The sequence below is a fragment of the Perissodus microlepis genome, chromosome 18 (assembly GCF_051167445.1).
Source record: "Perissodus microlepis isolate ML-2025 ecotype Zambia chromosome 18, ASM5116744v1, whole genome shotgun sequence".
Classification (NCBI taxonomy): Eukaryota; Metazoa; Chordata; class Actinopteri; order Cichliformes; family Cichlidae; genus Perissodus; species Perissodus microlepis.
Window position 1 is genome coordinate 5016990 of NC_140478.1, and position 27044 is coordinate 5044033.

Below are 27044 nucleotides of genomic sequence, written 5' to 3' on the forward strand. Positions count from 1 at the left end.
TTTTACAGTTTCAAATCCGAAAATTTCAGATTTGAAAATGAGCAGAGTAAATTTTCCTGACACACATACAACACAGATTAATGCCACATTAAGAACTGGACTTACTGTGCTGACGTGCACTGAAATTAGTGGAAAAGGATCCAGCTAACAACTGTGATCAGTGTCGAGTATCAGACAGACTTTGCATAATAATTCCAGTGTGATGTGTAAATATTGTGTGGTATTTTAAAAAAAAAAAGTACTGCTAAATGTAACACATAATACTTGTGCAGCTGTGCTGGAGTATCCCACAGAATTACAAAGTGAAAGCCGTGTGCGCTCAGTGTTGGCCTGGACTGCAGATGTAGTCGACGGAGCACTTCCCCAGCCGCACAGGAGAGGGCGACAATACAGAAAACCTTCAACAAACGTCCCAAAACGTAGAAGAAGCAGCGCAATTTGACGCAGTGTGGAAGTCCTAAAGAGTACGACGTCCGACTTTCAAGGTTGATTTATCTGAGCGCATGTGCGGGCATGTCAGGCAGCAGGTTGATGAGAGCCATTAGAGTGAGTGAGTTCGGAGCTCCGTCAGTCCTCAGACTGCGCTCTGACGTGGCTGTCCCTCAGCCCGGGCGCACACAGGTGAGACCCACGCAGCTGGACTACTCCGTGCAAAGGGCACACAGCAGCAGCTGCACGTCACAGTAAAGTCACGCGTGATGTTTGAAACACACTCACTGCTAATGCTTATGATCTGCGTATAGAGTTTCATGAAATCATAAACCTGCATTACGGTGTGTTTGATTTTGGTGCTTGGCCTTCTGCAATACTTCTTTATTGTCTGATCATTTCCTGATAACATTTAAATTTACAGCAATTGATTACAGAGCAGTGGGGAGTAGATTTCTTCACAGTGGACGTCTTTCTGAATGTACTGCAACTAAGTTTAAGAATATAATCCACCCACTGACCGTCTTCAATGCCCTGTACCAACACACAGCAGAGCCGCTACCTGAACGCTACTCCAACAGAGGTTGATTATCTTGTTAATAATTTAACCTCACTATGAGTGACTCTGGATACTGTAGCTCCTGTAGACCTCAAATCAGAAGTACTTGACTCCCTGGTATAATTCTCAAACACGTAGCCTAAAGCAAATAACTCGTAAGCTGGAGAGGAAGTGGTGTATCACACATTTAGAAGATCATCATTTAGCCTGGAGAAATAGTTTGCTGCTTTATAAGAAAGCCCTGCTACTGCTAAGCAGATGACACCCAACTTGTGTTTTATCTGGCTTCACAATTTATCTGTTCATGAAGCCAGATAACACACACCAATTAGTTAAACTGCAGGACTGTCTTAAAGACATAAAGACCTGGATGACCTCTAATTTTCTGCTTCTTAATTCAGATAAAACTGAGCTTATTGTACTCGGCCCTGAAAATCTTAGAAATATGGTATCTAACCAGATTCTTACTCTGGATGGCATTACCTTGGCCTCCAGTAACACTGTGCAAAATGCAGCCTTTAAGGCTGCAGACCCTGAATTGGGATACAGCTAGGGCTGCCACAAACGATTATTTTGATAGTCGACTAGTCACCGATTATTTTTGTGATTAGTCAACTAATCAGATCATCATCCATTCGATGTAAAACGTACAGCTTATTGCACCAGCAGCATCTGCTCTTATATAACTATCATTAGCTTACAGCTTTAAGTGTTTAAGGTATGTGCTAACTAAAAATAAAGACAAGATGATAGTTTATTAAATTTTAATGAAATTTGCAGATTGTTTAGGTGAAGTTTAATAAACTCAGCCGTCTGCTCCTTGATATCTAACATATAACGGGACACCGGAGTAAATTCTGGAGCATCTCACACTTCTGATAATCAGCTGTCTGCTTGATGTTTATTCAGCTGTGTAAAAACTATAACTTTGATCTCAGCCAAACCGATTTACTCAGGAACAAGTAAAATACTAAAAAAAGCCAAACAATAACAACAAATTATCTAAGTGACTTATATATGTTTAACCTGAGTAGCGAAAGACGGAGGTGGGTTTGAAGCCGGGAGTCCGGTGTTCTCACGGCTCTAGTGAGCCTTGCCCCCGGCTAGCTATCGAGCTAGTGGGTAACAGACATCTCTGAAAACGTCGGAGCGCTTTTGAAAATATGTGGTGTCTTGATAAACTGAGCAGATATTTGAGGTAAACACAGCTACATTCTCGCCTGAAAATATGTTAAACGTTTATTTTGTGACCCAGAAAGAATAATAAGAGTAACATTAAAACTAACTAGCTGCCGCCATTGTTGGAAACTGAGCTGGGCTGCGCTATGAATTCTGGGACAGAGCTACTTCTTCTTCTTCGGGGTTTAACGGCAGCTGGCATCCTTGTACATGCAGTGCTGCCATCTTCTGTTTCAGTCCGTTATTACACTCTTAAATCCTACTACTTATTCCTGCGTCTTTTGTGATCTTACAAAGCTTCAAACGATGCGTCGACTATTAAATTAGTCGTCGACGATTTTGATAGTCGACGTAATCGTGACTAGTCGACTAATCGTGGCAGCCCTAGATACAGCCATTGTGTTCATAGACCTCTCTGCACTGAATCATACTTGTTATTAATCTTTGGCTGTTCCACAGCATGTCTTTATCTTGTCTTCCTTCTCTCACCCCAACCAATCACAGCAGATGGCCCCGCCCCTCCTTGAGCCTGGTTCTGTTGGAGGTTTTTTCCTGTTAAAAGGGAGTTTTTCCTTCCCACTGTCACCTTGCTCATAGGGGGTCATATGATTGTTGGGTTTTTCTCTATATGTATGTAGGGTCTACCTTACAATATAAAGCACCTTGAGACGACTGTTGTTGTGATTTGGTGCTGCACAAATAAAATTGAATTGAATATTTGTGGAAGTCAGATATTAAGAATACTACACTAACATTGAGATGTAAAGCTGTCTCTTTAATCATAGCCAAGTAACCACATGTGAACAATATCTGTGCTACAACTGGAAATGGTGGATCGAGCCAAATATCGATAGTATTGATACCAACGCTGGTATTGGTATCTGATCGATACATTGTAGTATGTAGCCCACTGAATTGTGTTAAATATTAATGAAAAATATGCCTCCTAACTTGAAAGACATGTTTGACATGTTTGAACCTTTTTGTGTTGACTGTCACGTGTAGTTTATTTATACCCTACAGCAGCGGTCCCCAACCTTTTTTGCGCCACGGACCGGTTTATGCCCGACAATATTTTCACGGACCGGCCTTTAAGGTGTCGCGGATAAATACAACAAAATAAAACTAGTACCGGTACCGAAAAAAAGAAGATTTATTCATAACACACGTGAAAAGACCAAGGAAAACCGAGTTAATGATCAAAACGATAACAAAATAACGCTGAAAACCGATAAAAACCCTGAAAACCATACATTTCACACCTGAGACTCTACTCTCGTGGCCCGGTACCAAACGACTCATGGACCGGTACCGGTCCGAGGCCCGGGGGTTGGGGACCGCTGCCCTACAGCACATTTAAATAACAGAGGTTCACCCAAGTGTTTTAGACACCATTACATTTACATTCCAGGTCTTCAAAAACAAAGTTTCAAAACACATGAAAAACTAAAACTGAGACACTTTGTCTCAAAACTCATGATACCCTGCTCTCCACTACATCCTTTTTTCAGTAAAAAGTATAAGTATTTGTAAACTGGCACTGATACTTGGTATCAGATTAATACCAGATTCTGCAGTGTCGCAGAGCACTAGCTGCAAGCATAATAGAACAGAAAGGTATGACCATTACGGAGGGGTGGAAAAGGAACGTGTACCAACAATGACCTGACAGCACTGCTACAAAACAAGTGCAAATTCATCTCCCGCTTCCTTTCAGTTAATAAAGCCCATAAACACGACAAAACAAATATACTTGCCTTTTTCTGAATGATGTTAATATTGAATTCTACATGTGAATGTAGAAGTCAAATCTAATTTAATTATTAGCAAACAGTAGTACAAGTAACACTTGTTCTGATCACAGATCCTGGATGGACTTCTGCACTGGTTATCCTGTTCTCAAAGAAATGTACTGAATCACACAGGAATAAATTGGCACTGAATGAGTGTTAAATGTCTGTACAGTACTATCAAAGTGGCAAAAGGGTAAACCCCCACTTGCGTCAGAACATGTATCAAGTGTCATTGCAATTACATTTTTTTACTTGAAATAAAAAAGCTGTGAACATATTTTTAAGTCAGAAATCTGATTCTGTTATAGTCAATAGCAAATAAATCAAGGGTAAAATCTGAGAAATGTATCCAGAAATGACGGTCAAATTGAAACATTTAGAAATTTTAAAGATTGAAGTAGCTAAGATTAGAATTAATGGCCCGAGGTGGACAAACTTTTGTTGTTTACATGGAAAATGGACTGGTTCTTATATAGCGCTTTTCTGAGCACTCAAAGCGCTTTACACAACTTGTGCATTCACCCATGCACATTTTTTTTGTGCTTGTGTGAATGCTTTCTAACTAACATTCACACACACACTCATATGGATGCAATTTGGGGTTAGTATCTTGCCCAAGGATATTTGGCATGCAGACTAGGGAAACCAGGAATTGAACCATCAACCTTCCGATCAGTAGATGACCTGCTCTACCGCTTGAGCTACAGCCACCCCGAAACGGCCAGTGTTTGTAACCTGTGATTATTATTCAAGTTCAAGTGATTTAAATGAAATATTTGAATAATAGTGTTTAAAATCTCCTAATCTCTCAGCCCACATGGCATAGTCCATCTGAAGTCTCTCTCTCTCATATAGGTGTTGATCCGTGTCCATGCCTGTGGAGTGAACCCTGTGGAAACTTACATCCGAGCTGGGACGTATGCAAGGAAACCCACCCTGCCTTACACACCTGGCTCTGATGTAGCAGGAGTGGTGGAATCAGTTGGAGAAGGAGTGACTGCAGTGAAGGTTAGAGTACAGACGACTGTATGGATGTGATAGCAGCTACATGTCAGTGCAGTTATATGATCATATCGGGATCAGTCCTCCATCTTCTGCTTAGCATCACTTAAAACTTGTGTAAATCCAAGTTCAAGTTCATCCTGTAGAAAATACACAGAGACAATGCGAGAAGGAACTCTTACATAAGGAGATACAGGAGGTGTCCACAGTGTGTGAACATGTGTGTGTGTGTTTTCCAGGCAGGGGATCGTGTGTTCACCACAGCTACAGAGACTGGAGGCTATGCAGAGTACACTGTAGCAGCTGGCGACTCTGTTTACAAGCTGCCTGATGCTTTAGACTTCACACAGGGAGCAGCCATCGGGATCCCGTACTTCACCGCCTACAGAGCTCTGATCCACAAGTAAGACACACCTGTTCTAATCAGGGCGAGCTGTAGCAGGATTCCACCAGCTGCAGATCTTAAAGAGCAAAGCAATGAAATTCAATATAATATTCAATTTAATATTTCTAATTCAAATTACAAGGTCCAGTAAAAATCTTTTAATGGGCTTATATAACAACAGAAAGTGCTGAAAAAGTAATGTCAGCTAAAATATATTATAACAACAAGAAATACATGTATCTCTTCCTGCATATGACCAAGTCTACACAGCTGCGTGGTACTTATACTGTCCTCTGGTGGTCAAAACCTTGATCTTCTTCCTTCCACACTGACAAGTCCAGATATATGCATATCCCAACTCTGAACATACATCATGTTACAAAGGGAAGATCAATGTTTTTAATAGAGGGGGTGGTTAATTAGTAATGCAGCACCATACTGTTAACTTTCACCTACTCTGTGGGTTTTTTGTGTTGTGCAGAGCGCACGCCAAGGCTGGAGAGACCGTTCTTATCCATGGAGCCAGTGGAGGGGTGAGACTGTTCTTCAGCTCTAGGAGATATAGCTCCAATTTCTAACAAATCATCATTAGGCTGACCTAGATCCCTAAAATATCCTGCAAGGATGCCAAAGTATAGTGACACCAATCCGATACATCTAAACATATTTTAGGAGCAGCTGTTGTATTAATCTGTTTTTAAAGCCCGAAAAAGATTTTGAACACTTGCAGTGCTTTCCTGATCTGTAGGTCACGCTAAAACTTGTTTTGCCTTTCTTTCCCTTCAAAAGTGGAAGTGTTATGTGTGTGAGTGGGTTAAGGGAGAGTATGATGGAGAATACAGTGGAACCCTGACTTACGAAATTAATTTGTTCCCGAGGGTCTTTCGTAAGTCGAAAATTTTCGTAAGTCGAAGCACCCATCGCGCCTTTTGAGTGAGGCGATGCTGAACGATAGGCTATAGACTAATTGCTAACTAGAACAACAATACGTCGTTCAAGTGGAACAGTGAAGCGCAATTACGAAAGCCAAGGGGTTGTCACATGATTCGGAAGGCATTCTGGGCATTCTGTGCTCGGCCAATCAGAGCCAGCGGATTTCATAAAATGGGCATTTTGCCGTAACACGGGCAGAAATATTGGTGTTCAGTGCCTTCGTAACTTGAATTTTTCGTTTAACGGGGTATTCGTAAGTCGGGGTTCCACTGTATTACAAAGTTTGTCCTCGAGTCTAAATACTTCATTATGCATTATGAAAAATATTACAATATTGCACATGAAATACTAAAGGAATGAACAAAATGTGTAGAAGGAAGAAAAGTAGTCCTGATACTGATCCCTGTGGGACCCCATATTTGATGGTTATACTTTGAGATTTTACCATTTACACACACATATTGCTCCCTTTCCTATAATTTAATTTGATTACAAATATCATTCACACCTAATGTAAGGGAGCTTGACTTCTATTTTTATCTCTTGGTGTCAAAAAGAAAGAGTTTTAAAAAATGGCTTTTGTTTATAAGTGACACCCTGAAGAGGGCTAATAGTTATGGATAGATTTTCTTTTCTTGAGATAAAATATTTAATAAAACTGTTGGTAAGATTTTCATGATTTGGAACATTTCTGGCATTTTACTCAACCCTGGTGTCATTGAGCATATTGGTAAGATGTGTGCTATACCTTCAAATCATACTGCCTGAAGGAAGCATGTACAGTAGGATGCAAAAGTTTGGGCAACCTTGTTAATAGTCATTATTCTCCTGTATAAATCGTTGGTTGTTACGATAAAAAATTTTCAGTTAAATATATCATATAGGAGACACACTCAGTGATATTTGAGAAGTGAAACGAAGTTTATTGGATTTACAGAAAGTGTGCAATAGTTGTTTAAACAAAATCAGGCAGGTGTATTAATTTGGGGACCACGAAAAAAGAAATGAAATCAATATTTAGTAGATCTGCCTTTTGCAGAAATTACAGCCTCGAAATGCTTCCTGTAGGTTCCAATGAGAGTCTGGATTGTGGTTGAAGGTATTTTGGACCATTCCTCTTTACAAAACATCTCTAGTTCATTCAGGTTTGATGGCTTCCGAGCATGGACAGCTCTCTTTAACTCACACCACAGATTTTCAATAATATTCAGGTCTGGGGACTGAGATGGCCATTCCAGAACGTTGTACTTGTTCCTCTGCATGAATGCCTTAGTGGATTTTGAGCAGTGTTTCGGGTCGTTGTCTTGTTGAAACATCCAGCCCCGGCGCAGTTTCAGCTTTGTCACTGATTCCTGGACATTGGTCTCCAGAATCTGCTGATACTGAGTGGAATCCATGTGTCCCTCAACTTTGACAAGATTCCCAGTCCCTGCACTGGCCACACAGCCCCACAGCATGATGGAACCACCACCATATATAACTGTAGGTAGCAGGTGTTTTTACTGGAATGCTGTGTTCTTTTTCCTCCATGCATAACGCCCCTTGTTATGCCCAAATAACTCAATTTTCGTTTCATCAGTCCACAGCACCTTATTCCAGAATGAAGCTGGCTTGTCCAAATGTGCTTTAGCAAACCTCAAGCGGCTCTGTTTGTGCTGTGGGTGGAGAAAAGGCTTCCTCTGCATCACTCTCGCATACAGCATCTCCTTGTGTAAAGTGCGCCAAATGAACGATGCACAGTGACTCCATCTGCTGCAAGGTGATGTCGTAGGTCTTTGGTGCTGGTCTGTGGGTTGACTCTGACTCTTCTCACCATTCGTCGCTTCTGTCTATCCGAGATTTTTCTTGGTCTGCCACTTTGAGCCTTAACTTGAACTGAGCCTGTGGTCTTCCATTTTCTCAATATGTTCCTAACTGTGGAAACAGACAGCTTAAATTTCTGAGACAGCTTTCTGTATCCTTCCCCTAAACCATGATGGTGAACAATCTTTGTCTTCAGGTCATTTGAGAGTTGTTTTGAGACCCCCATGTTGCTACTCTTCAGAGAAAATTAAAAGAGGAGGGAAACTTACAAGTGACCCCCTTAAATACTCTTTCTCATTATTGGATTCACCTGTGTATGTAGGTCAGGGGTCACTGAGCTTACCAAGTCAATTTGAGTTCCAATAATTAGTTCTAAAGGTTTTGGAATCAATAAAATGACAACAGTGCCCCAAATTTATGCGCCTGCCTGATTGTGTTTAAACAATTATTGCACACTTTCTGTGAATCCAATAAACTTAGTTTCACTTCTCAAGTATCATTGTGTGTGTGTCTCCTATATGATATATTTAACTGACATTTTTTATTGTAACAACCAACGATTTATACAGGAAAATAATGACTATTAACAAGGTTGCCCAAACTTTTGCATCCCACTGTATAATCTAAACAGAACTGGTCCTATCACAGAACCTTGTGGAACTCCATAATTAACTTTATTGTGGGAAAAGGATTCTCCATTTATATAAACAAATCGGAGTCTATTATATAGATATGATTCAAACAACTGCAGTATCTGATGTGTAAAAGATTTAAGACCATATTAGTAAACCTCCTGTCTAATAATCCTGACATCTAAAACCTAAGGATAAGGTAAAATACATAAATTCAGTACCTTATATATAGTATCTTGATTTAATGTACTTAGTCCTGTGGTAAAATTATGTTGTTTGGCCTTTTCTGGCCTGATTGTGTATGTCACTGCTGTATAACTAACATGAAAACAACTAACCAGGGTAACTTTTTTCCCAGTTTTTTACACTTGTTTTTAGTACAAGATTGTCTTAGTTTAAGAACTAAAGAGATGCAGTTTTCCAGAACAAATTGTCTTTAATCAAATAATATAAACAGAAATGGAATAAATAAACAAATGTGGGGCTTTTTGACTTTTTTACTGTTACATAAATACAGTGGCTTGCAAAAGTATTCGGCCCCCTTGAACTTTTCCACATTTTGTCACATTACAGCCACAAACATGAATCAATTTTTTTGGAATTCCACGTGAAAGACCAACACAAAGTGGTGCACACGTGAGAAGTGGAACGAAAATCATACATGATTCCAAACATTTTTTACAAATAAATAACTGAAAAGTGGGGTGTGCGTAATTATTCAGCCCCCTGAGTCAGTACTTTGTAGAACCAGCTTTTGCTGCAATTCCAGCTGCCAGTCTTTTAGGGTCTGTCTCTACCAGCTTTGCACATCTACAGACTGAAATCCTTGCTCATTCTTCTTTGCAAAACAGCTCCAGCTCAGTCAGATTAGATGGACAGCGTTTGTGAACAGCAGTTTTCAGATCTTGCCACAGATTCTCGATTGGATTTAGACACCAGACAGGTCAGGGATAAAGTTATTGAGAAATTTAAAGCAGGCTTAGGCTACAAAAAGATTTCCCAAGCCTTGAACATCCCACGGAGCACTGTTCAAGCGATCATTCAGAAATGGAAGGAGTATGGCACAACTGTAAACCTACCAAGACAAGGCCGTCCACCTAAACTCACAGGCCGAACAAGGAGAGCGCTGATCAGAAATGCAGCCAAGAGGCCCATGGTGACTGTGGACGAGCTGCAGAGATCTACAGGTCAGGTGGGGGAATCTGTCCATACGACAACTATTAGTCGTGCACTGCACAAAGTTGGCCTTTATGGAAGAGTGGCAAGAAGAAAGCCATTGTTAACAGAAAACCATAAGAAGTCCCGTTTGCAGTTTGCCACAAGCCATGTGGGGACACAGCAAACATGTGGAAGAAGCTGCTCTGGTCAGATGAGACCAACATGGAACTTTTTGGCCAAAATGCAAAACGCTATGTGTGGTGGAAAACTAACACTGCACATCACTCTGAACACACCATCCCCACTGTCAGATATGGTGGTGGCAGCATCATGCTCTGGGGGTGCTTCTCTTCAGCAGGGACAGGGAAGCTGGTCAGAGTTGATGGGAAGATGGATGGAGCCAAATACAGAGCAAACTTGGAAGAAAACCTCTTGGAGTCTGCAAAAGACTTGAGACTGGGGCGGAGGTTCACCTTCCAGCAGGACAACGACCCTAAACATAAAGCCAGGGCAACAATGGAACGGTTTAAAACAAATATCCATGTGTTAGAATGGCCCAGTCAAAGTCCAGATCTAAATCCAATCGAGAATCTGTGGCAAGATCTGAAAACTGCTGTTCACAAACGCTGTCCATCTAATCTGACTGAGCTGGAGCTGGTTTGCAAAGAAGAATGAGCAAAGATTTCAGTCTCTAGATGTGCAAAGCTGGTAGAGACAGACCCTAAAAGACTGGCAGCTGGAATTGCAGCAAAAGGTGGTTCTGCAAAGTACTGACTCAGGGGGCTGAATAATTACGCACACCCCACTTTGCAGTTATTTATTTGTAAAAAATGTTTGGAATCATGTATGATTTTCGTTCCACTTCTCACATGTACACCACTTTGTATTGGTCTTTCACGTGGAATGCCAATAAAATTGATTCATGTTTGTGGCTGTAATGTGACAAAATGTGGAAAAGTTCAAGGGGGCCGAATACTTTTGCAAGCCACTGTATATTCTTGCATTACTTGTACTACCGTGGCTCATCAGTTTTAAATAAAAGTGACTAGAAATGTGTGCTAAAAGGAAATTTAGCTACAATCAAATACTTTCTTCATCCAATAGGTGGGCATTGCAGCCTGTCAGTTGTCCCGTGCTCTGGGTCTTCAGGTTTTTGGGACAGCAGGGACACCAGAGGGGATGAAGTTGGTCCTTAACAATGGAGCTCACCTGGCCTTTAATCACAGACAAGAAGGATACACAGACAAAATCATGGTATTCACTCACATAGAAGTCAAGTGGCAGGAAAAACTCGTTCTGACCTTCTGAAAAATGCTCTGTGTGTTTATGTATTCCAGGAAGCCACAAAGGGCCGAGGTGTAGATGTGATAGTGGAGATGCTGTCAAATGTCAACCTCAGTAAGGACCTCCAGATGCTGGCCTATGGAGGGCGAGTGATGGTAGGACTACAGTTTTTCTTTTTTTTATAGTATAGTCATGGGATCTTTTACTGGTTTATCAGTTTACTACTCCTCAGAAATGTGTTGTTAACAATCCAGCTGTGGTGGACTAATAATAATTATAGTACAATATTAAAAACAGGACAGCTATAAGGAAACACTCACTTCACTCCACACAGGGAGTAGTCAGCTGTTGTTGACATATCAGGGTGTGATAAATACATCAGAGGGTTCCCCAGGCTGAAATGTCCTCTAGCAACAATCAACTACAAAGCAAGAGGTGAGAAGCAAATAACGGACAAAGCAGTAGTGTTCACTGTTATTGAAGAACAGGTAGTATGAATAAAAAGTATGAATGACATGGTGTGCAGCAGTAACAGGAGGTTGTCTGTCATTCCCAGCTAGCTCCATACTCAAACAATGCAGCTCTTTATAAAATGTATTTAGGTCTTCTTTAGCTCAGCTTTGTTATAAAATTTTAAAAACACCCAGTTGTTCTCTGTATTCTGACAGACCTGTTGCGGCATAAAAGCATAGCGAACTAGTTAACTGTAGGACATAACAACAGGTGTAGCAGGAGAGCACTGATGAAAATGCGTAGCAGTATTTCTAATGTTATGTTGTCAGGTTTGAAACAGTACATCATTGTGCTGGGATTCATATCTACCAGAAATGTTCTGATATACAGTTATATACAGTAGTTTACAAATACTCATTAATCATACCTCTACTTTGCTCTTTTTCTTTAGGTTGTTGGCTCCAGAGGATCTATAGAGATCAATCCCAGAGACACCATGGTTAAAGAGAGCAGCATAGTGGGAGTGGCCCTTTTCTTTGCAACACCGGTACAAAACAACAGCATCACAAAATTTATCTAATTTTTTTTTTTAATTTCATTTTAAAATTTAGTTTTTAATTCAGTTAAGCCTATTTTCCAGAGTAGGTTTGATTGTTATTATTTGAAAATGTTTAGTTTGTTAAGGTTAGTGTTCCGTGCTATTATTGTTATTATTTTTTATTTTATTTAGTTTTCCAAGTAAGCAAAATCATGTACATTGGTAATGCTACTGCCAAAACCTTTGGCTATGACTCCATACATGATACATGATAAATATGTACAGAATTCTTATTCCGTGCCCCACTTGGTGATTTGGACATCTTTCTTCTCCCCCTGCTCCTCTCAGGAGGAGTTGAAGGAGTGTGGAGCTCTACTGTATGCAGGGATGGAAGCTGGTTGGTTGCGTCCGGTCGTCGGTTCCCAGTATCCGCTTGAAAAAGCTGCCCAGGCCCACCATGATATCATCGAGTCTCCCGGGGCTGCTGGGAAGATGGTCCTGACTATGTGATGACACGACCATGTAATGGGTCACAGGTCACCTTTACAGTTTTTACAGTTCAGGCTGTTTTTAAATGGGTGATACTTTAATAAAAAATTTCAGGAACGGTTAATGTCGTTGTTTGTTGCTTCTATGGCAAAAATCAGTTTGCTAGATCACAGAAAATAATGCAGAAAATCCTTAGGCTGGATTTGTTTTTACTGTACCATGGTGGTGCGATTTGCCAATTGGATGAAACCTTACTGTATTGAAGTTATTTCTTTAGTTCGTGTTAATATACTTTTGTATTTCTAAAGCTGAATTTAATAGTTTTTTTTTCCAGAATGATCAGAGTGTTTTTGCAGATCTCTCCATAAGGTCTGTTGTCACTGATTTTAGGTTTAGTTCTTGAGTAATTTGGCATATCTCACTCTTTTCTCCTTGTTACCCTTCCTTATGAAGGGCATCTTGACAGCCAGCCTTTGCCTGAGAGCATTTGTAATGAGGCTTCATTAAACAGTAGATGAATAAACTGAAGGACCCCATGCATATATCATGTCCTGTGTCACGTCTATTCTGGTGTTTTTCACCCTTTTTCTTAAGGACATGACTGCTCATCTGCTGTAGATAGTTTTTTTTTTTAAGCCTCCCACTTTTCTTTTGTCCTTCACTTGTTCAGTTTCCTCACATTGTTTTAAGAACACACTACACACTGTGTCAAAATATGCCAGGTTTTGTCATCTACGGTTCATAACATCATCATAAGATAGACAGAAAATCTGGAGAAATCTCTGTGTACAAGGGATAAGGCCAAAAATAGGTATTGCATATCTGTAATGTTTGGGCCCCTTGGTAAAATTACATGAAAAGCATGCATGATTCTGTCCTACCCTCAGGAACACTTCCTGAAATCATTGTCTGTGAACACAGTTCACCGTGCCTTCCACAAATGCAGATTAAAGCTCTGTTGTGCAAAAAGAAGCCATGCACCAAAAAAGCCACTGCCTTCTCTGGATTTAAAATAGCCTGTGACAAAGTGGAAAACACTTCTTTTTTAAGCCCTAAGTTCAAAAGCCTGAATCTCTAATGCCTACAGAACCGACAGCTTGCTCATCTGGAAAGGCACCATCAGTGCTGGAAGGTATATGCATGTTGATGGGTTTGTCTAGCATAAACCTATTTGCTGGAACGTTCAAGACAATTCTACTACACAGCAAAGCAAGACACAAGTTGCCAAAGTTCTTTGTGTTACTCGTGCATGAGGGAGAGAACTGGACGAGCGCCGTTCCTTCACTTGACCCCAGTTGCTCTCGTCTGCTCCCTCGTAACACTGCTCTTTATTGAGGTTACATGAATATGCGTAGGTTCATTAACATATGACATCTTACATAGGCGTACATGTAAACAAAGAGTACCAGTCTGTGCATGGTGTAGGTGTGTGTGCCTGGAAGTCCAGCAGTTCATCTAAACAAAAGGGACTTCTACTAAAACAGATATAGAGTAGGTTTCCTATAATATAAATCAGTAAGAGAAGGTATGACCTCTCTCATGACCTTAAGATGTGTGTGCATGCCAGAGTGCTCTGGAAGGCACACAGAGTCTTTGCAGACTGCTAAGGATCAGACATCCTATAATTATGACCAACACCAACATATGCATGCAGATGACATCTTTTTAATGTAAATAAACGAGATCAGCTGCATCTCTTCCAATAGCACGGCTTTGTAGTAGGAGGATCCGGTGCTGAACTAGTCTGCCTACAGTTTGGATCTTTCACCAGTTCAAAACATTCTATTTGTCATGAATGTAAAATATGGCAAATATTATATGGCAGACTCAGGACTTGAATCCAATATCAAACAAGAATGGGACAACAGTCCTCTCCCAGCAGCTGGTGTCTTCAGCTCCCAGATGTTTACATGCTCTTCCTGTCCAAACTTCCTGTCCTGTTAAAACATGTCATTGCCATCAAATTCAAAATCACCTTATTTTCTTTCTTAAAATAGCATGTTTTCTCAATTTAATTAGCCGATTGCTCATTTTGAAAAATGCACCATTTTTACCTCCTGGTAACTACTTTGTTTGCTGCTTAGCGTTATTTAAAGAAAAAAAATCTGTATTTTTACTGGCATCACTTCCTGACATCAGTGAATGTCCTCCAGCTTTAAGTTGGTCTTTAGTTCCTAAATGGAAATTAGAGCATCTTTAAATGCAGTATAATGTAGCATATACATAGCAGAGAGAACCAGAATCTCAAGACTGGCTTTGATTCAGATGTAGCAGTTACAATGTGCTGAGTCCTGCGTGGTGAAAGTGTGCTGATCATGGAGCTCTTTTGCTTGCCATGGTCAAATTTGTGACATTCATTCGGGCAACCAACAGAAATGCAGAATGACAGGAAGAAGGTGCACATATTACAAATAAAGACCATAAGTGGCCACACACAAAAAAATGGTTAAACATAAATAGAAAATCCTCACTTTGAAAGCAAATAGTAATTATTGTGTAAAAAAAATGCATCTTTTCAGTTGCAGTCACTCTAGACATCAGTGATAGAGATAAACAAAACAAACAACAAAAAAACTAAGACAAAGTTTAAGGCTCTGTTTCCAAGACAGACATGACATCTGTTCCTCTCAGGTAACAGCCAGCTCTACTGAGCATGCTTCAGAGACGGCCAGGTAACCTGAGCTAGACCCACTCATATACACAGTACGTGTTGCAGCACTACAGCAACCAGTAAATGATGGCTCTACAGCAGACAAGCACTACAGGTCATTCTGATGGATCATGTGAGTGGAGTGCACCATATCAGCAGCAGGGTTAAAACACTTGGTTAGGAACAGGTAAGGAACATGCTAATGTTTTTAATGGATTTCTATGATGACGATCTGACAATGATCTTTTTTAAAATTAATATTTAGATGTTCAGAATAAGAAACCAAGCTGTAGTAGATGACACTGGAATAAAGGTGCACAATTTGGTATTTGGTAAATACCAAATTGTAATTGGGTCACTAATAAGCTCTGTTAAAAGCATATTTTCCAAATGTTGTAACTGTCTAGTGAGTTGCCGTGACGATGGTGGGTCAAACTTATCCAAGGAGTCAGTCAACTAATAAGATGGGAAAAGTTTGAACTGGACTGAAACCTAATATCCCATGGTTAACATGTGTGTACCCTGACCATCACACTATCATAAGGCCTGGCGTGCTTCAGTGAAAGTCTCACTAATGTAGTTTCCAGGCAAGTTCGTAGTTTCTTCGCAGCACTTCATTAACCAGTGCAGTTCATCAGGAAATCTAGGCTATATTACCAGCTGGTAATGCCATTTTCGACTTAAACCAGCATGAGGGTGGCTTTACCTCAGGAGGCAGAGCAAGTCACATACTAATTGTGACTTCCTAATCATGTACTAACTAATCCAAAGGTCAGTGGTTTGATCCCTGATTGTTTCAGTCTGCATGGTCAAATATCCTGGATAAGATACTAAACCCCAAATTGTGTTTGTTGAAGTGTGACTGTTGGATAGAAAGATGGTAAACAGTGCTTGTATGAATGGGTGAATGAGACATAGACTAGAAAAGTGCCACATAAGAACGAATCCATTCAGTATTACCACTGAAGCTATGTTTGGGTTTCCTCACACAAACCCAAAGAGATCTGTGTGTCTCCTCGGGATTGAACTGAGGGACCTTCAGACTGTTTTGTGAATGTATAAACCACTACGCTGTGACGTTGCTCAGTGATGTTTTACTAACAGCAGGCAGAAGATCTCTAAAGCAGATATACTAGAAGCTGAACATCCTTAAAACAAAATAACACATCGTGGACTTCAGGAGGCACAGACAGGCTCACTGCCCTCTCATTATAAATGGAGAATGAGTGGAATCTGTCTCCACCTTCGGGTTTCAGGGCGATCACATCTCCGCTGATCAAGTGCAGCAGCAGCTACACTTCCTCTGGCTCCTGAGGAAGAATAACATGGACCAGAAGCTGCTGCTGCTACTGTTCCTCAGTGTAGAGCAAGCTCTCCTACTGTGTGTATTTCTGATGTCTTATTATTTATATTTTGTTCCTGCACAGTAGATGTGGAGCATCCACAATTTCATTTTTTATGTACAAGGACAATAAAGGGCTATTCTATTCTGTTCCACTAAGAAATGTATATTTGTCCTGGTCCTAGGTTCTTGCATTTACTTTAGAGTTATTATTATTACTGTTATTCTGTGCCTAAAGATTTAGATTACTGTCTGATGATTGACTTTCTATCATATTGTTAATTCTGAGCGTCAGTTCTTGTTGTATTGTGTGAGGTCTGTAGGCTGTTTAGTTTCTATGAAATTTTGGCTACAAGTCTAGATTGCTTTACTGTTATGGTGTTCGGTCTGAGTTCTTTGTTTTCTGTCTCATCCACATGTGTCTTGTCAAGAGACAACAAAGAGACACAAAACAGCTTTAAAGAAATACAGTACACAAAAAAGAGATGCACTACAAAACAACTTTTTTTTTTTTTTTTGGCTGCTCCCTTTAAGTGTTGTCACAGCCGATCATCTGCCTCCGTCTAACCCTATCCTCTATCACACCAACAATTTCTGTTCCCCTTCACTACATCCATAAACTTTTTCAGAGGTCTTCCTCGTTTCCTCCTGCCTGGCATTTCCATCTTCAGCATCCTTTGTCTAATATATCCACTTCCACCTCGAGTTTCTAACTCTGTCCCCAAACTGCTCAACCTGAGCTGTCCCTCTGATGATGTCCATCCTGGTCACTCTGTCAGCTACTGCCTCCAAACCCTGCATCATAGTAGGTCTCACTACTGTCTTGTAAACCTTCCCTTTCTTGCTGCTATCCTTTTGTCACAAATCCCCCTGACACCATCTCCACCTACTCCACTCTGCCTACACTCTCTTCTTCACCTCTTGTGTACTGTCTGTTGCTTTGGATAGTTGACCCCAGATATTTAAAGTTGTCTACCCTCACTACCTCTATTCCTAGGAGCTTCACTGTTACACCTGTCTCCCAGGTGTCTACTGTCTCTTCAGTAGTATTAAGACAAACTATAATGTCAGTTAAAACAGTTCCCTACAAAAGAAAGCTATGCAAAAGAACAACAGTGTCGAGACTCACAAAAATGGGGCAACATGACAGAGACAAAAGAGATTAACGTGACACACAAAGATGCATGAAATGACAACAAAGAGACTTGATGTGATGAAAACAGACACAAAACAACTACCAAGAAATTCAAAATCACTATGTAAAAATGCACGAGATCAGAGTGAAAAAAAACAGTGAAAAAAGAGCTTAGTGAAGATGGAAGCTCCACATTGAGTTCAGTGTTAATAAAACATAATACTTAAATAGCTCTTAAATCAGGTTTAAGTGGTGCTTAGACATTATTGTTTCAATCAGCAGTGCTGTCTGCGCTAGGAATAAACTGCAAAATGCGTTTCTTGTATAGGAGATAAAAGTCTGCCAGGTTGAAATATAATTGCACTCTGTAATGAATGTGTTGTCTTGCTGGTCAATCTGATGAGCCATTCTGCTTTATGGTTATTGTGGAGTAGCTTACATTTGTTTATCACCAGAGAAAAGTCCATTAGTAAAAGAGCTTTAGCAGAAACATGATAGGCCTCATTTGGCTACAATGTCGAGCTGTTATCCATCAGTCAGCCTCCTCTGGGGACAAACTATCTCCCCAGTGCTGCCTAACACACAAATACACATGGTGATGCATTACCATTTAGCTTTATTTGTTTGCTTAGCAACAGAGAGCAAACGTGTACTTGGTGATGGTGTTGGCAGTAAGAATTATTTTCAGTCTGTGAAAACACCTATGAAGACATCTGTATGTGTTTTATTCATGATGTCACTCATTCGTCTACAGTACTTGTGTGTTGTTCTTTTCAGGATGCTGCAGGCTAAGGTCCACACTCAGCCACGCAGGTCTGACTACACAAGATGGGTGATTATGGTGTTTTTACAGTGATACAATTACGTCTTTTTGTAGGACAAACGGATGATAATGGCGATACGGATAAAGCTGTATCAGGTTACGACCCTGTGGAAGAGAGGCCTCATCATCACTGCACTGTAACACAACATGTACAGTGAGTAGTACACATGGATTTCTTGCATCGCAGAGGCCCGCTGCAGGCAGTTAAGATTATGCAAATTTCTTTTCAGATATTTTGCTGATGTTGTTGCTGCTAGTCATCAGCGCCCAGCGCATGTCCCAAGTCCCGTTGTGTCCTGCTTCCTGTATGGTTTGTTCTGAGGATGCTGTCATCTGCCAAAGACTGACTAAAATTATAGGTAAAAAAAATATGCCATTCCCCCTCTATAACTGAAAGCTGAGCCGAAATAAGTGCATAGTCCTACTGTACGGTAGTCATATGAAAAACATTATTTGTCAGTATTCAGAGCTGAAGACAGCAAAACACGAGAGAAAGGGAACTAACAAAATAAAGGAGATAGTAACTAAACAGGTAAACACTGAACACAGACATGAAGGATTAACAATCGAATAAGAGGGTACTGGGATATGGAGGAGTGGGAGAGTTACGTTACACTGAAATAAAGCATTTCATGCTTTAATAATCAATTGTAAATTAATAAAATAATTTGCTAATTACTTTTTGATTATGTTTTTTTTTGTTTTGTTTTTTTTTTAAATATCCATTATATGGTAATTTAATGGACAAAAACACAAGGAAGTTTGATTAGTTTCCAAGTTTATTTGTGAAAGCAGACATTAGCTTACCAAAAACAGTAGTATTAAACCCGATTCTTTGATCCCCATGATAGAACAGAGAAAACCCGACTCAGAGTGGTCAAAACATTTATAATTCTTTATTCAATCATCTTCCGGAAGAGAGAGCCCTGCACAGCCCATAGCCAGCTGCAAAATCTCTAACATTAGAAGCTCAGCCTGTGTCTCATATAGTGTTATTTTGGTACTTCACATGTCACACAGTTTCAATACAAACAACTCCTTATATGTCAGTAGCTTCCTCTTTTTCTGCCTAGCTTCCTCTATTTATTAATATGCTTGTACAGCTGCACACGGACTTCCTGTTTTTCAGTCTGGCTGAGCACTTAGTTTGTGAGTCAAAAGTGGCCTTGGTTTACAAGCCTTCATTACTAAAATACATAAAACCATATAATCAGCAAATAAGCATTAAGAATATATATTTATTTCTTAACAGTAGCTAGCTAGTACCCCCATATCACAAACTAACACAAGCCTACAAGGGTAGGGCTACCTGGAGTGATGCTAATGTTACGTGCTACTTTCGTGTTACCTTCCGCAATTCGTAATACTAATTTGCAAATGGATTCACTAATACATATTTTATTGCACAATGCATTATAAAATGACAAAATGTAATAATAATAAAATCAATCCTTAAAGCTCAAAGAAACATAAAAGCCAGTATTGCAAAACATAAACTAAAGAAAACCAACAGAATTTGACATTACTAAAAACTGTCATATATTACACTTTTTTAAATAAGCTTATATAATTAATAAAACCTAGAAACATTTTTACTGTAATTCATTTTGTTTTGAATTCTTTCCCAGATTAGCTTATTGACAAGTGAAATTCCCCAAAACTATGATTTGATGTAGCATAATGCAAAATTTACCACTTTAATGTGGTAAATTTAATTCTCAGGTATGTAACCGAAAGGCACTAATATGCTGATGATGTTGTGTGTTTTTGTATGCCTTGACCAGTTGCTCCGAATACCACACAGGCTCTGCTGCTAACAGAAGGCTCAATTTCTACAGTTCAGCCTGCCTCACTGTCTGAGCTGAGCAACATTACAGTCATTGGTGAGTAAACTGGTGAGTTCTGAGAATTGCAAAACAGCAACAATAGTGGTAGGACAAGTTGATTCTGTTCACGGGGGGCATGTTCTGATATGTTCTGATTTAGGACCTGGATGGCTTGGGGATAGAAGCTCCTCTTGAGTCTCTCTGTTCTTGCCCGTATGGTATGGAACCTTCTGCCTGATTGCAGAAGTTTGAACAGTTTATTGAAGGATGGGACGGGTCCTTCAAAGTAAAGCAAAGTTAGTTTAAATAGTGAATCAAAAAGCAGCCACAGTGGTCAAGAGGGGTATTTGAAGGTAGCAAGAAAAAGCTTCTAATGCAGCTTTTCATATTCATTCTATGATAAATTTTGCCTCTCAAATTTACAAAAAATAAAGACTCGAGACTAACTACACACAAGCAAGGCAATTAGTCTTGCTTGTGTTACATGTTCCCTCTTAGTACAGCCTTTAACTTTTGATCCATAGAGGTCAGTGTGCCAAACCCTTTTGCTAGATGAAATAGAGTTACTTTTAAAACTTTGACCCACTAAACTTCAGAAGAAAGTCCTCTGCACCATAAAAATACTGCAAAACAATGGCAGATGACAGACAGAAAAGAACAAAAGAAGGAAAATTGTTTCTTTTTCCAGACTCTTTTTTAGAAACAATAGCATAGCCAGGCAACAGGACATCTTTCACTTTTTAAATGCATTAAAACATTTGGACTCCCGGTTTTATAGCGTTCAAATGTATTTCTCCCTGCTGATCATCCAGGTTTGAGTCATAACAACATCTCAGAACTTGGTAAAGAGTCCTTCAGAAATCTGCCCTTCCTCCGCACATTACTGCTGGACCACAACCTCCTGAACAGTGAGTCTCTACAGGGTGGAGCTCTGATGAATCTAACCCAGCTACAGGTCCTTACCTTGGGCCATAATATCATTAGCACGGTAGGTACCTTTACTGGGGAAAATGCTACTATTTGCAACAGTAGCATTTTCAGTTGAGAGATTTTGCAGTTAAGTGATTACTTCGTTAATCATGGATAGTAAGTCATGGAAAAGATGGATGTAGCCGTTGTCACTTTACCAGCTGAAGGTTCGAGCTGAACATTTTCAGCCATCTTAGTTTTGTGATGACCTGATGTGACTAACTCATCATATATGCTGAAGCATATCCTCCTTTTCTCCTTCTGGACACCTATGGGGACAGTAATGAGCAAAATGAGCATCATATTGTATTCAGCAAAAATTTAAACCAGAGATAGAAGTCACAAATGATGAGTAAAGTGTTTACTGAGGTAATAGAGCAAGGCTGCCCAGGGTAATCTTCCTATGGAAGCTGAACCTTTTTCTACCTGCTGGCATTTAGAAAGAAGATAACCTTTATATAAAACATAAACAGTAAAACCAAATACTATGTGCAGATGGTAGTAGATGTTTATCATCTTCCACAACGTTTGTTGTGCATTTAAAGAACATACAGCATTTTAAGTTTTGGGACTAAATACATGAAGTAAGAATCAACTCTGTGTTGCCATGCAGATCCAGGGTGGCTGGTTTAAAGGTGCCAAGGCTCTGCAGAGTCTTACACTGGAGGGAAACCTGCTCACCAGCTTAGATTCTCGTTCCTTCCCTCTAAATGACCTCAGAGAATTGAGGAATCTGGATCTGTCAGATAATCTGATTGAACATGTGGACAGAAACAGGTAAGTAGTTAATATTACTATGTTTATTTTTTTCCTTTCTTTAAAAGAAATAAAGGACCTTCACCAAACCTAATGTAATATATATATAACATTGTCCCCTCTGTGTCTTAGTTTCCGTGGCTTGGTGAGCCTGACGACTCTGGATCTTTCCAGAAACCGCCTGAGTTCTGCTCCTGTGGATGCTTTTTCTTACCTCACCTGGCTGACAAATCTCAACCTGCACCTCAACTCATGGAACTGCTCCTGTCAGCTGCTGGAGCTCGCCGACTTCCTGTCCACCTTCATCCAACAACCTGACAAGGTACAGGAACTCCCCCTACTAAACCTACGTCCACTCACCAGTACAACCTGAACTGACTTAAATCTTTTCTCTTTCTATTTGTGCTGATCTCAGATTCTCTACAATGGCCGTAGGATGGTGTGTGCGAGCGCTGACAACCCAGCTGTAACCACAGTGCTGGAGCTGACCGATGCCAATTGTGTCCCGTCCAATCAGAACATCACAGTGCATATAGAGCCAAGAGCCAGCGTAACGCCTCAGTTGTATGCTCGAGATCTAGCCATCACTGCAGTCATCTGCTTTATTGGTGAGAATGATAAACAACACAGGATAAAAGAACAATGATTTAACTCTTAGACATTAGTGAAAGAATAAGAAAAGAGAATTAGAGTATTAGATGGAGAATCATAAGCACAGAACACCCAGCTGAAACAACACAGTTCTAAATGATCAACATTCGAAAATAAAAACAGGAGAAAAATACACTGCAGAACCTTTAATACCCAATCATACTCATTCTCCTGTGCTTCAGGTGGCGTTGGCTTGACTCTGCTGATAGTTCTGATTTACTATCAAGTGTCTCGAAAGAAAAAAATGAAAGAAAGTAAAAGACTGAAAGAGCAAGAAGGAGGAAGCAGCAGCACAGCTAACCACCGTGTTAATCACCTCGATGTTAGAGAGAGGAGGAGGGATGTTTTCTTGCAAGAAAACAGCAGGCAGCAGTGGAACAAGGACGCCATGACTTTGGACACATGGGCAAATGAACCCAGAGACCAGTTTAGATTAAGAACTGATGAGAACGGTGGCTGTTTCAGCTGTGCTGACTGCAGCAGTGATGCACCACAGCTGAACCCAATGAGAAGAGAAAACAGGATGAATGGAGGGATTGAGGCAGAGGTGGACAGAGAAAGGAGAAAGATAAGAAGGATACCCGATGAGGAGGGGAAAAGGACAGAAGTTCAGCATAGAATCTTGAACAGGGACACCCCTAACAAGTTTGTTTTTCAAGAAAATACAAATTCATCTTCTTATCCACAGAGTGAAGCCTTTAATCAGAGAGCAGAGATCCTGCCAGCCCGCAAGAACGGCAGAAATGTGAACAATCACAGGACACACGCAGAAGTAAAGATTAAAGGATATGAGAGTTTACGCTGTGAAAGTTGTCACAGGACATACAGAGCAGAGCAGGACATGAGACAACGGAAGATTGGGACCAATCCAGGAGACTTTGCTCTCCCTAATGGCTTCTCTTCTCAGTACAGGCTGAATGAAAGCGGAAGGAATGCTCATAACCACTCTGACATGATGAAGAACACAGAGTTGAGAAAAGTAATCAGAAATGTGTCGTTTGATCTGCAGAGTTCAAGAACCCTGGAGGAAGGAAATAGTCAAACTGAGGACAAGAGAGAGGAGGACGTAATAAGAGACAAAAGAAAGAGAAGAGAAAAGAGGCAGAAAGTTCAGTCCAGCCGGTTGGTGAAGGTCAAACTAAACTTGAATCCACTAAGAAAAAGCAAAGTCCATCCAAGGAAGAAAAATGAGCAGGGTCCTTTGGAGAAAAGCAGCTCCAAGAAAAGCAAAGAAAAAAGAAAGGATGGAAAAGAACGTGAGGAGAAGGAAGAAAAAGGAAAGTCTAGCAAGAAAAAAATTAGAAAATCCTCCAAGATTGAGACATCGGCTGAGGTTGGAATCAAGGAAGAAGAGGTCGGAGGAGAGGAAGGACAGAAAAGCCAAACACCCTCTGAAAAAACAACTTCCAAAAGTGATAACAGTGACCAGAAAAGTACAGAAGACAGTAGATACCCAGAGAACAACCAGTCTGTGCAAAGCAGCAGTGCTGCTGACCAATCAGGGTCCACTATTGTTAGTGGACATGGGCAAAGTCTGCTGGGTAATAAGTATCAAGGAACTGGCCTGACTCTGGGTAGTGCTCAGCATTCGTCTACCAACCTCTCACTGCTTGGCTCAGCTGGCTCACAGCTAAGTGGCAGCAGCCTCTCTCTTCAAGGGGGGAACTTTCTGCTCAGCACCTTCGCCTCAGGATCAAATTTGCTGTTCCCCAGAGGTCCAGCTCCTAGTATAGCATTCAGTGGGCCTAACGTGGCTCCAAGCAGTGCTCCTACCATGCTTATTAGAGAAGCTGCAGGAGGAGTTCTGTCTGCTGCTAACCCTTTCCATGCAAGTGCAACACCTCAGACCGGAGGAGCTCCCTTGAACTTAGCAGCAAACCCAGGTGTTAATCCTGCAGTTGTCCAGTCCCCCTCTCAGAGCCAAATGCTTCCTGACAGTGCTCCTCTTGTAGCCAAGCCAAAACCTGAACTAGCACAGGGACAAGTCATTCAGAATGCAGAACTGCATAAGCTATCTGTTGAACCTCAAACATCCATGACCAAAGAGAACCTCCCTGCCTCGCAGGATTGTATGTCTGAGGATGCCCCCAAAAGACTCGAACCAGCGAGCACAGTGGAGAATATATCAATTAGTAACAGTCAGGCAGAGACTGGGAATGTACCTGTTGGTACAATAGTTGATATAACAGTAGGGGGTGTGGCTCAAACTGAGGTGCCTGCAGTGGAAAGGTCTGGAGCCAGCATGCAGGAGGCAGGTGTATCAGGTGTGCCCGGTATATCCACAGAGAGTGAATCCTCCACAGCAGCTGCTCTGCTACAGCAAGAGTACCTGCCTGAGGAAGGAGGCTCCCCCTCCCTCAGGAGGAAGCTGAGACTGGTGCTTCCTGAGAAGACATCCAGCCGTCCTCTCACTGCTCTGGAGAGGAAAATACGTTAGAAGCTAACTCAGTATTTAAACTACTTTTTATCTGAGTAAAAGGAGATAATGTTACTACTGAATCATTTTGAGATTTAGAGGATTTCATATTGTTTATTTTTTATCAATTAGTATTTTTGCATTTTAAAATCATTCATGGCCTTTGAAGCAGGATTTGAATAAAATTACATCACATGAAAACCGTTTAGTGGCTTTTCTGCAGCTTTCTGTCGTTCCTCACGATCTTCATCTACAGATGGTATTTCCTTGTGTGTTGTGACAGTATAGTTAAAAATGACGACATTTATTCGTGGACATGAAGCACAGTTTCATGTAAGGCGGAGCTTTTGCTTAGTTCAGCTGCTAACTTACAACAGCCATTTACACATTTGAGGTTATAATTGCTCGAGTAGTACAGTAAGTTCTACAGTAAATACAGTAGTGAAATAAAGACAACATCTTTCAGTGATCTGAGGACTAAAACACTGTAACTTTGACCTCTATGCAGATTGCAGCAGGTTTCTGGGGTTTTGGTGTGCATGCAGGATTGGGTTTCAGTTTTGGCCCTAGGATGGCTGTTTGCAGAGGATTAGGTTTCCTGGTCACACTGCAGAGCTCTACATGCTACCTACACAGGGGTCCATTTACTGTCTGAGCTTTCCTCCTCCCGTGAGTCACTGTGATATATTATACTGTCGAACGTCACTGTCTTGTTAATGTTGTTCATGGATATGATCACAGAGAAGGTGTCTGTGGTCCTGATTCTTAGATGGCATTGCATTTCTAAGAATAATAACTTTATTTGTATATCTGTTTTTAAAACACACAGTTTAAAAAAAAAAGTGCTTCACAGATTGGATAGAAGCACGTGTTAATAATAAGTGTACATTTAAACACACAAATACTTACATTAACTGCTGCATGCACACTTCAACACACATATAAGAAGAATGAGAGCCAAAAATTAAAGATGAGGGTAAAGGTAACTTATAAAAACACTTTTTTAATACAAACCAAACATTGAGCTGACCTGATAAGGCAGAGGAGGGCTGTTCCAAAGTTTTGGAGCTCCAACCTTAAAATTGTGGTCACAAAAAATTCATTTCACTTCAGTTTTATTTATATAGTACCAAAGAGAAAAAAATGGCAACAATCAAACAACCCCCTCTGAGCAAGAACTTGGTGATAGCGGGGAGAAAAAAAACTCCTTTTTAAAAGGAAGAAATCAGACTCAGGGAGGGGCAGCCATCTGCTGTGACCAGCTTTGGGTGAGGAAAAGAAGATAGGGCAAAAGACATACTGTGGAATAATATCTAATGATTAAATGCAGAGTGGTGAATAAACACACAATGAATTAAAACAAAGTGAGTGAAGAAAGCCTAGACCTAGTGCAGTTTAAGTAAGGGAAGATTCAGGGTTACCTAATACAGTATAAGCTTCATCAAAAAGGAAAGTTTGATCTTAGAAGTAGATCCAAACTAGGAGCTGGTTCCACACAGCGCTGCTTCCCATTATACTTTTAAAAACCCAGAGCAGGAACCACAAGTAAGCCTGTAGTCTGTTAGCAAAGTGGGGTGATATGGTACTATGAGGTCTTTAAGATAAGATGGGGCCTGATTATTAGATTAACACGGAGCCAATGAAGAGAAGTTATCATGGGACAACTATCTTTCTAGTCCCTGTCGGTACACTTGTTGTAGCACTTTGGATCAATTGAAAGCTTTTCTGGGAGTTTATAGGACACCCTGATAATAATGAACTAGAGTAGTCCAGCTTAGAAGTAATAAATACAATAAGTAGCGTTTTAGCATCTGTTGTTTGTAATGTGTTTGTAATTTT

The 27044-nt window shown here is 40.4% G+C and overlaps 2 protein-coding genes across 2 annotated transcripts; both read left to right on the plus strand.

The window, feature by feature from the left end:
• Positions 1 to 401: 401 nt before the first annotated feature.
• cryz (crystallin, zeta (quinone reductase)) lies at positions 402 to 12761 on the plus strand. Its single transcript, XM_084912540.1, has 8 exons — positions 402 to 621; positions 4816 to 4968; positions 5202 to 5365; positions 5829 to 5880; positions 10978 to 11127; positions 11211 to 11312; positions 12062 to 12157; positions 12497 to 12761. Exons 1-8 carry the CDS (start codon positions 514 to 516, stop codon positions 12656 to 12658), a joined length of 987 nt encoding a protein of 328 aa, XP_084768666.1. The 5' UTR covers positions 402 to 513; the 3' UTR covers positions 12659 to 12761.
• Positions 12762 to 12880: 119 nt separating this feature from the next.
• lrrc53 (leucine rich repeat containing 53) lies at positions 12881 to 25394 on the plus strand. The gene is made up of 9 exons (XM_084912539.1): positions 12881 to 18577; positions 18642 to 18741; positions 18818 to 18946; positions 20372 to 20470; positions 21226 to 21401; positions 21996 to 22159; positions 22271 to 22460; positions 22554 to 22746; positions 22972 to 25394. The coding sequence occupies exons 2-9, from the start codon at positions 18735 to 18737 to the stop codon at positions 25224 to 25226; spliced, it is 3213 nt and encodes a 1070-aa protein (XP_084768665.1). The 5' UTR covers positions 12881 to 18577; positions 18642 to 18734; the 3' UTR covers positions 25227 to 25394.
• The last annotated feature ends 1650 nt before the right edge of the window (positions 25395 to 27044 follow it).

Excerpts from the sequence above, each read along its gene's own strand:
- lrrc53 (XM_084912539.1), top strand. Across the intron at positions 18,947-20,371 it reads AAGACTGACTAAAATTATAG|TTGCTCCGAATACCACACAG; the intron begins GTAAAAAAAATA and ends TGCCTTGACCAG. Across the intron at positions 22,747-22,971 it reads TGCAGTCATCTGCTTTATTG|GTGGCGTTGGCTTGACTCTG; the intron begins GTGAGAATGATA and ends CCTGTGCTTCAG.
- cryz (XM_084912540.1), top strand. The coding sequence starts at position 514 with ATGTCAGGCAGCAGGTTGATGAGAGCCATTAGAGTGAGTGAGTTCGGA. Across the intron at positions 4,969-5,201 it reads AAGGAGTGACTGCAGTGAAG|GCAGGGGATCGTGTGTTCAC; the intron begins GTTAGAGTACAG and ends TGTGTTTTCCAG. Across the intron at positions 5,366-5,828 it reads TACAGAGCTCTGATCCACAA|AGCGCACGCCAAGGCTGGAG; the intron begins GTAAGACACACC and ends TGTGTTGTGCAG.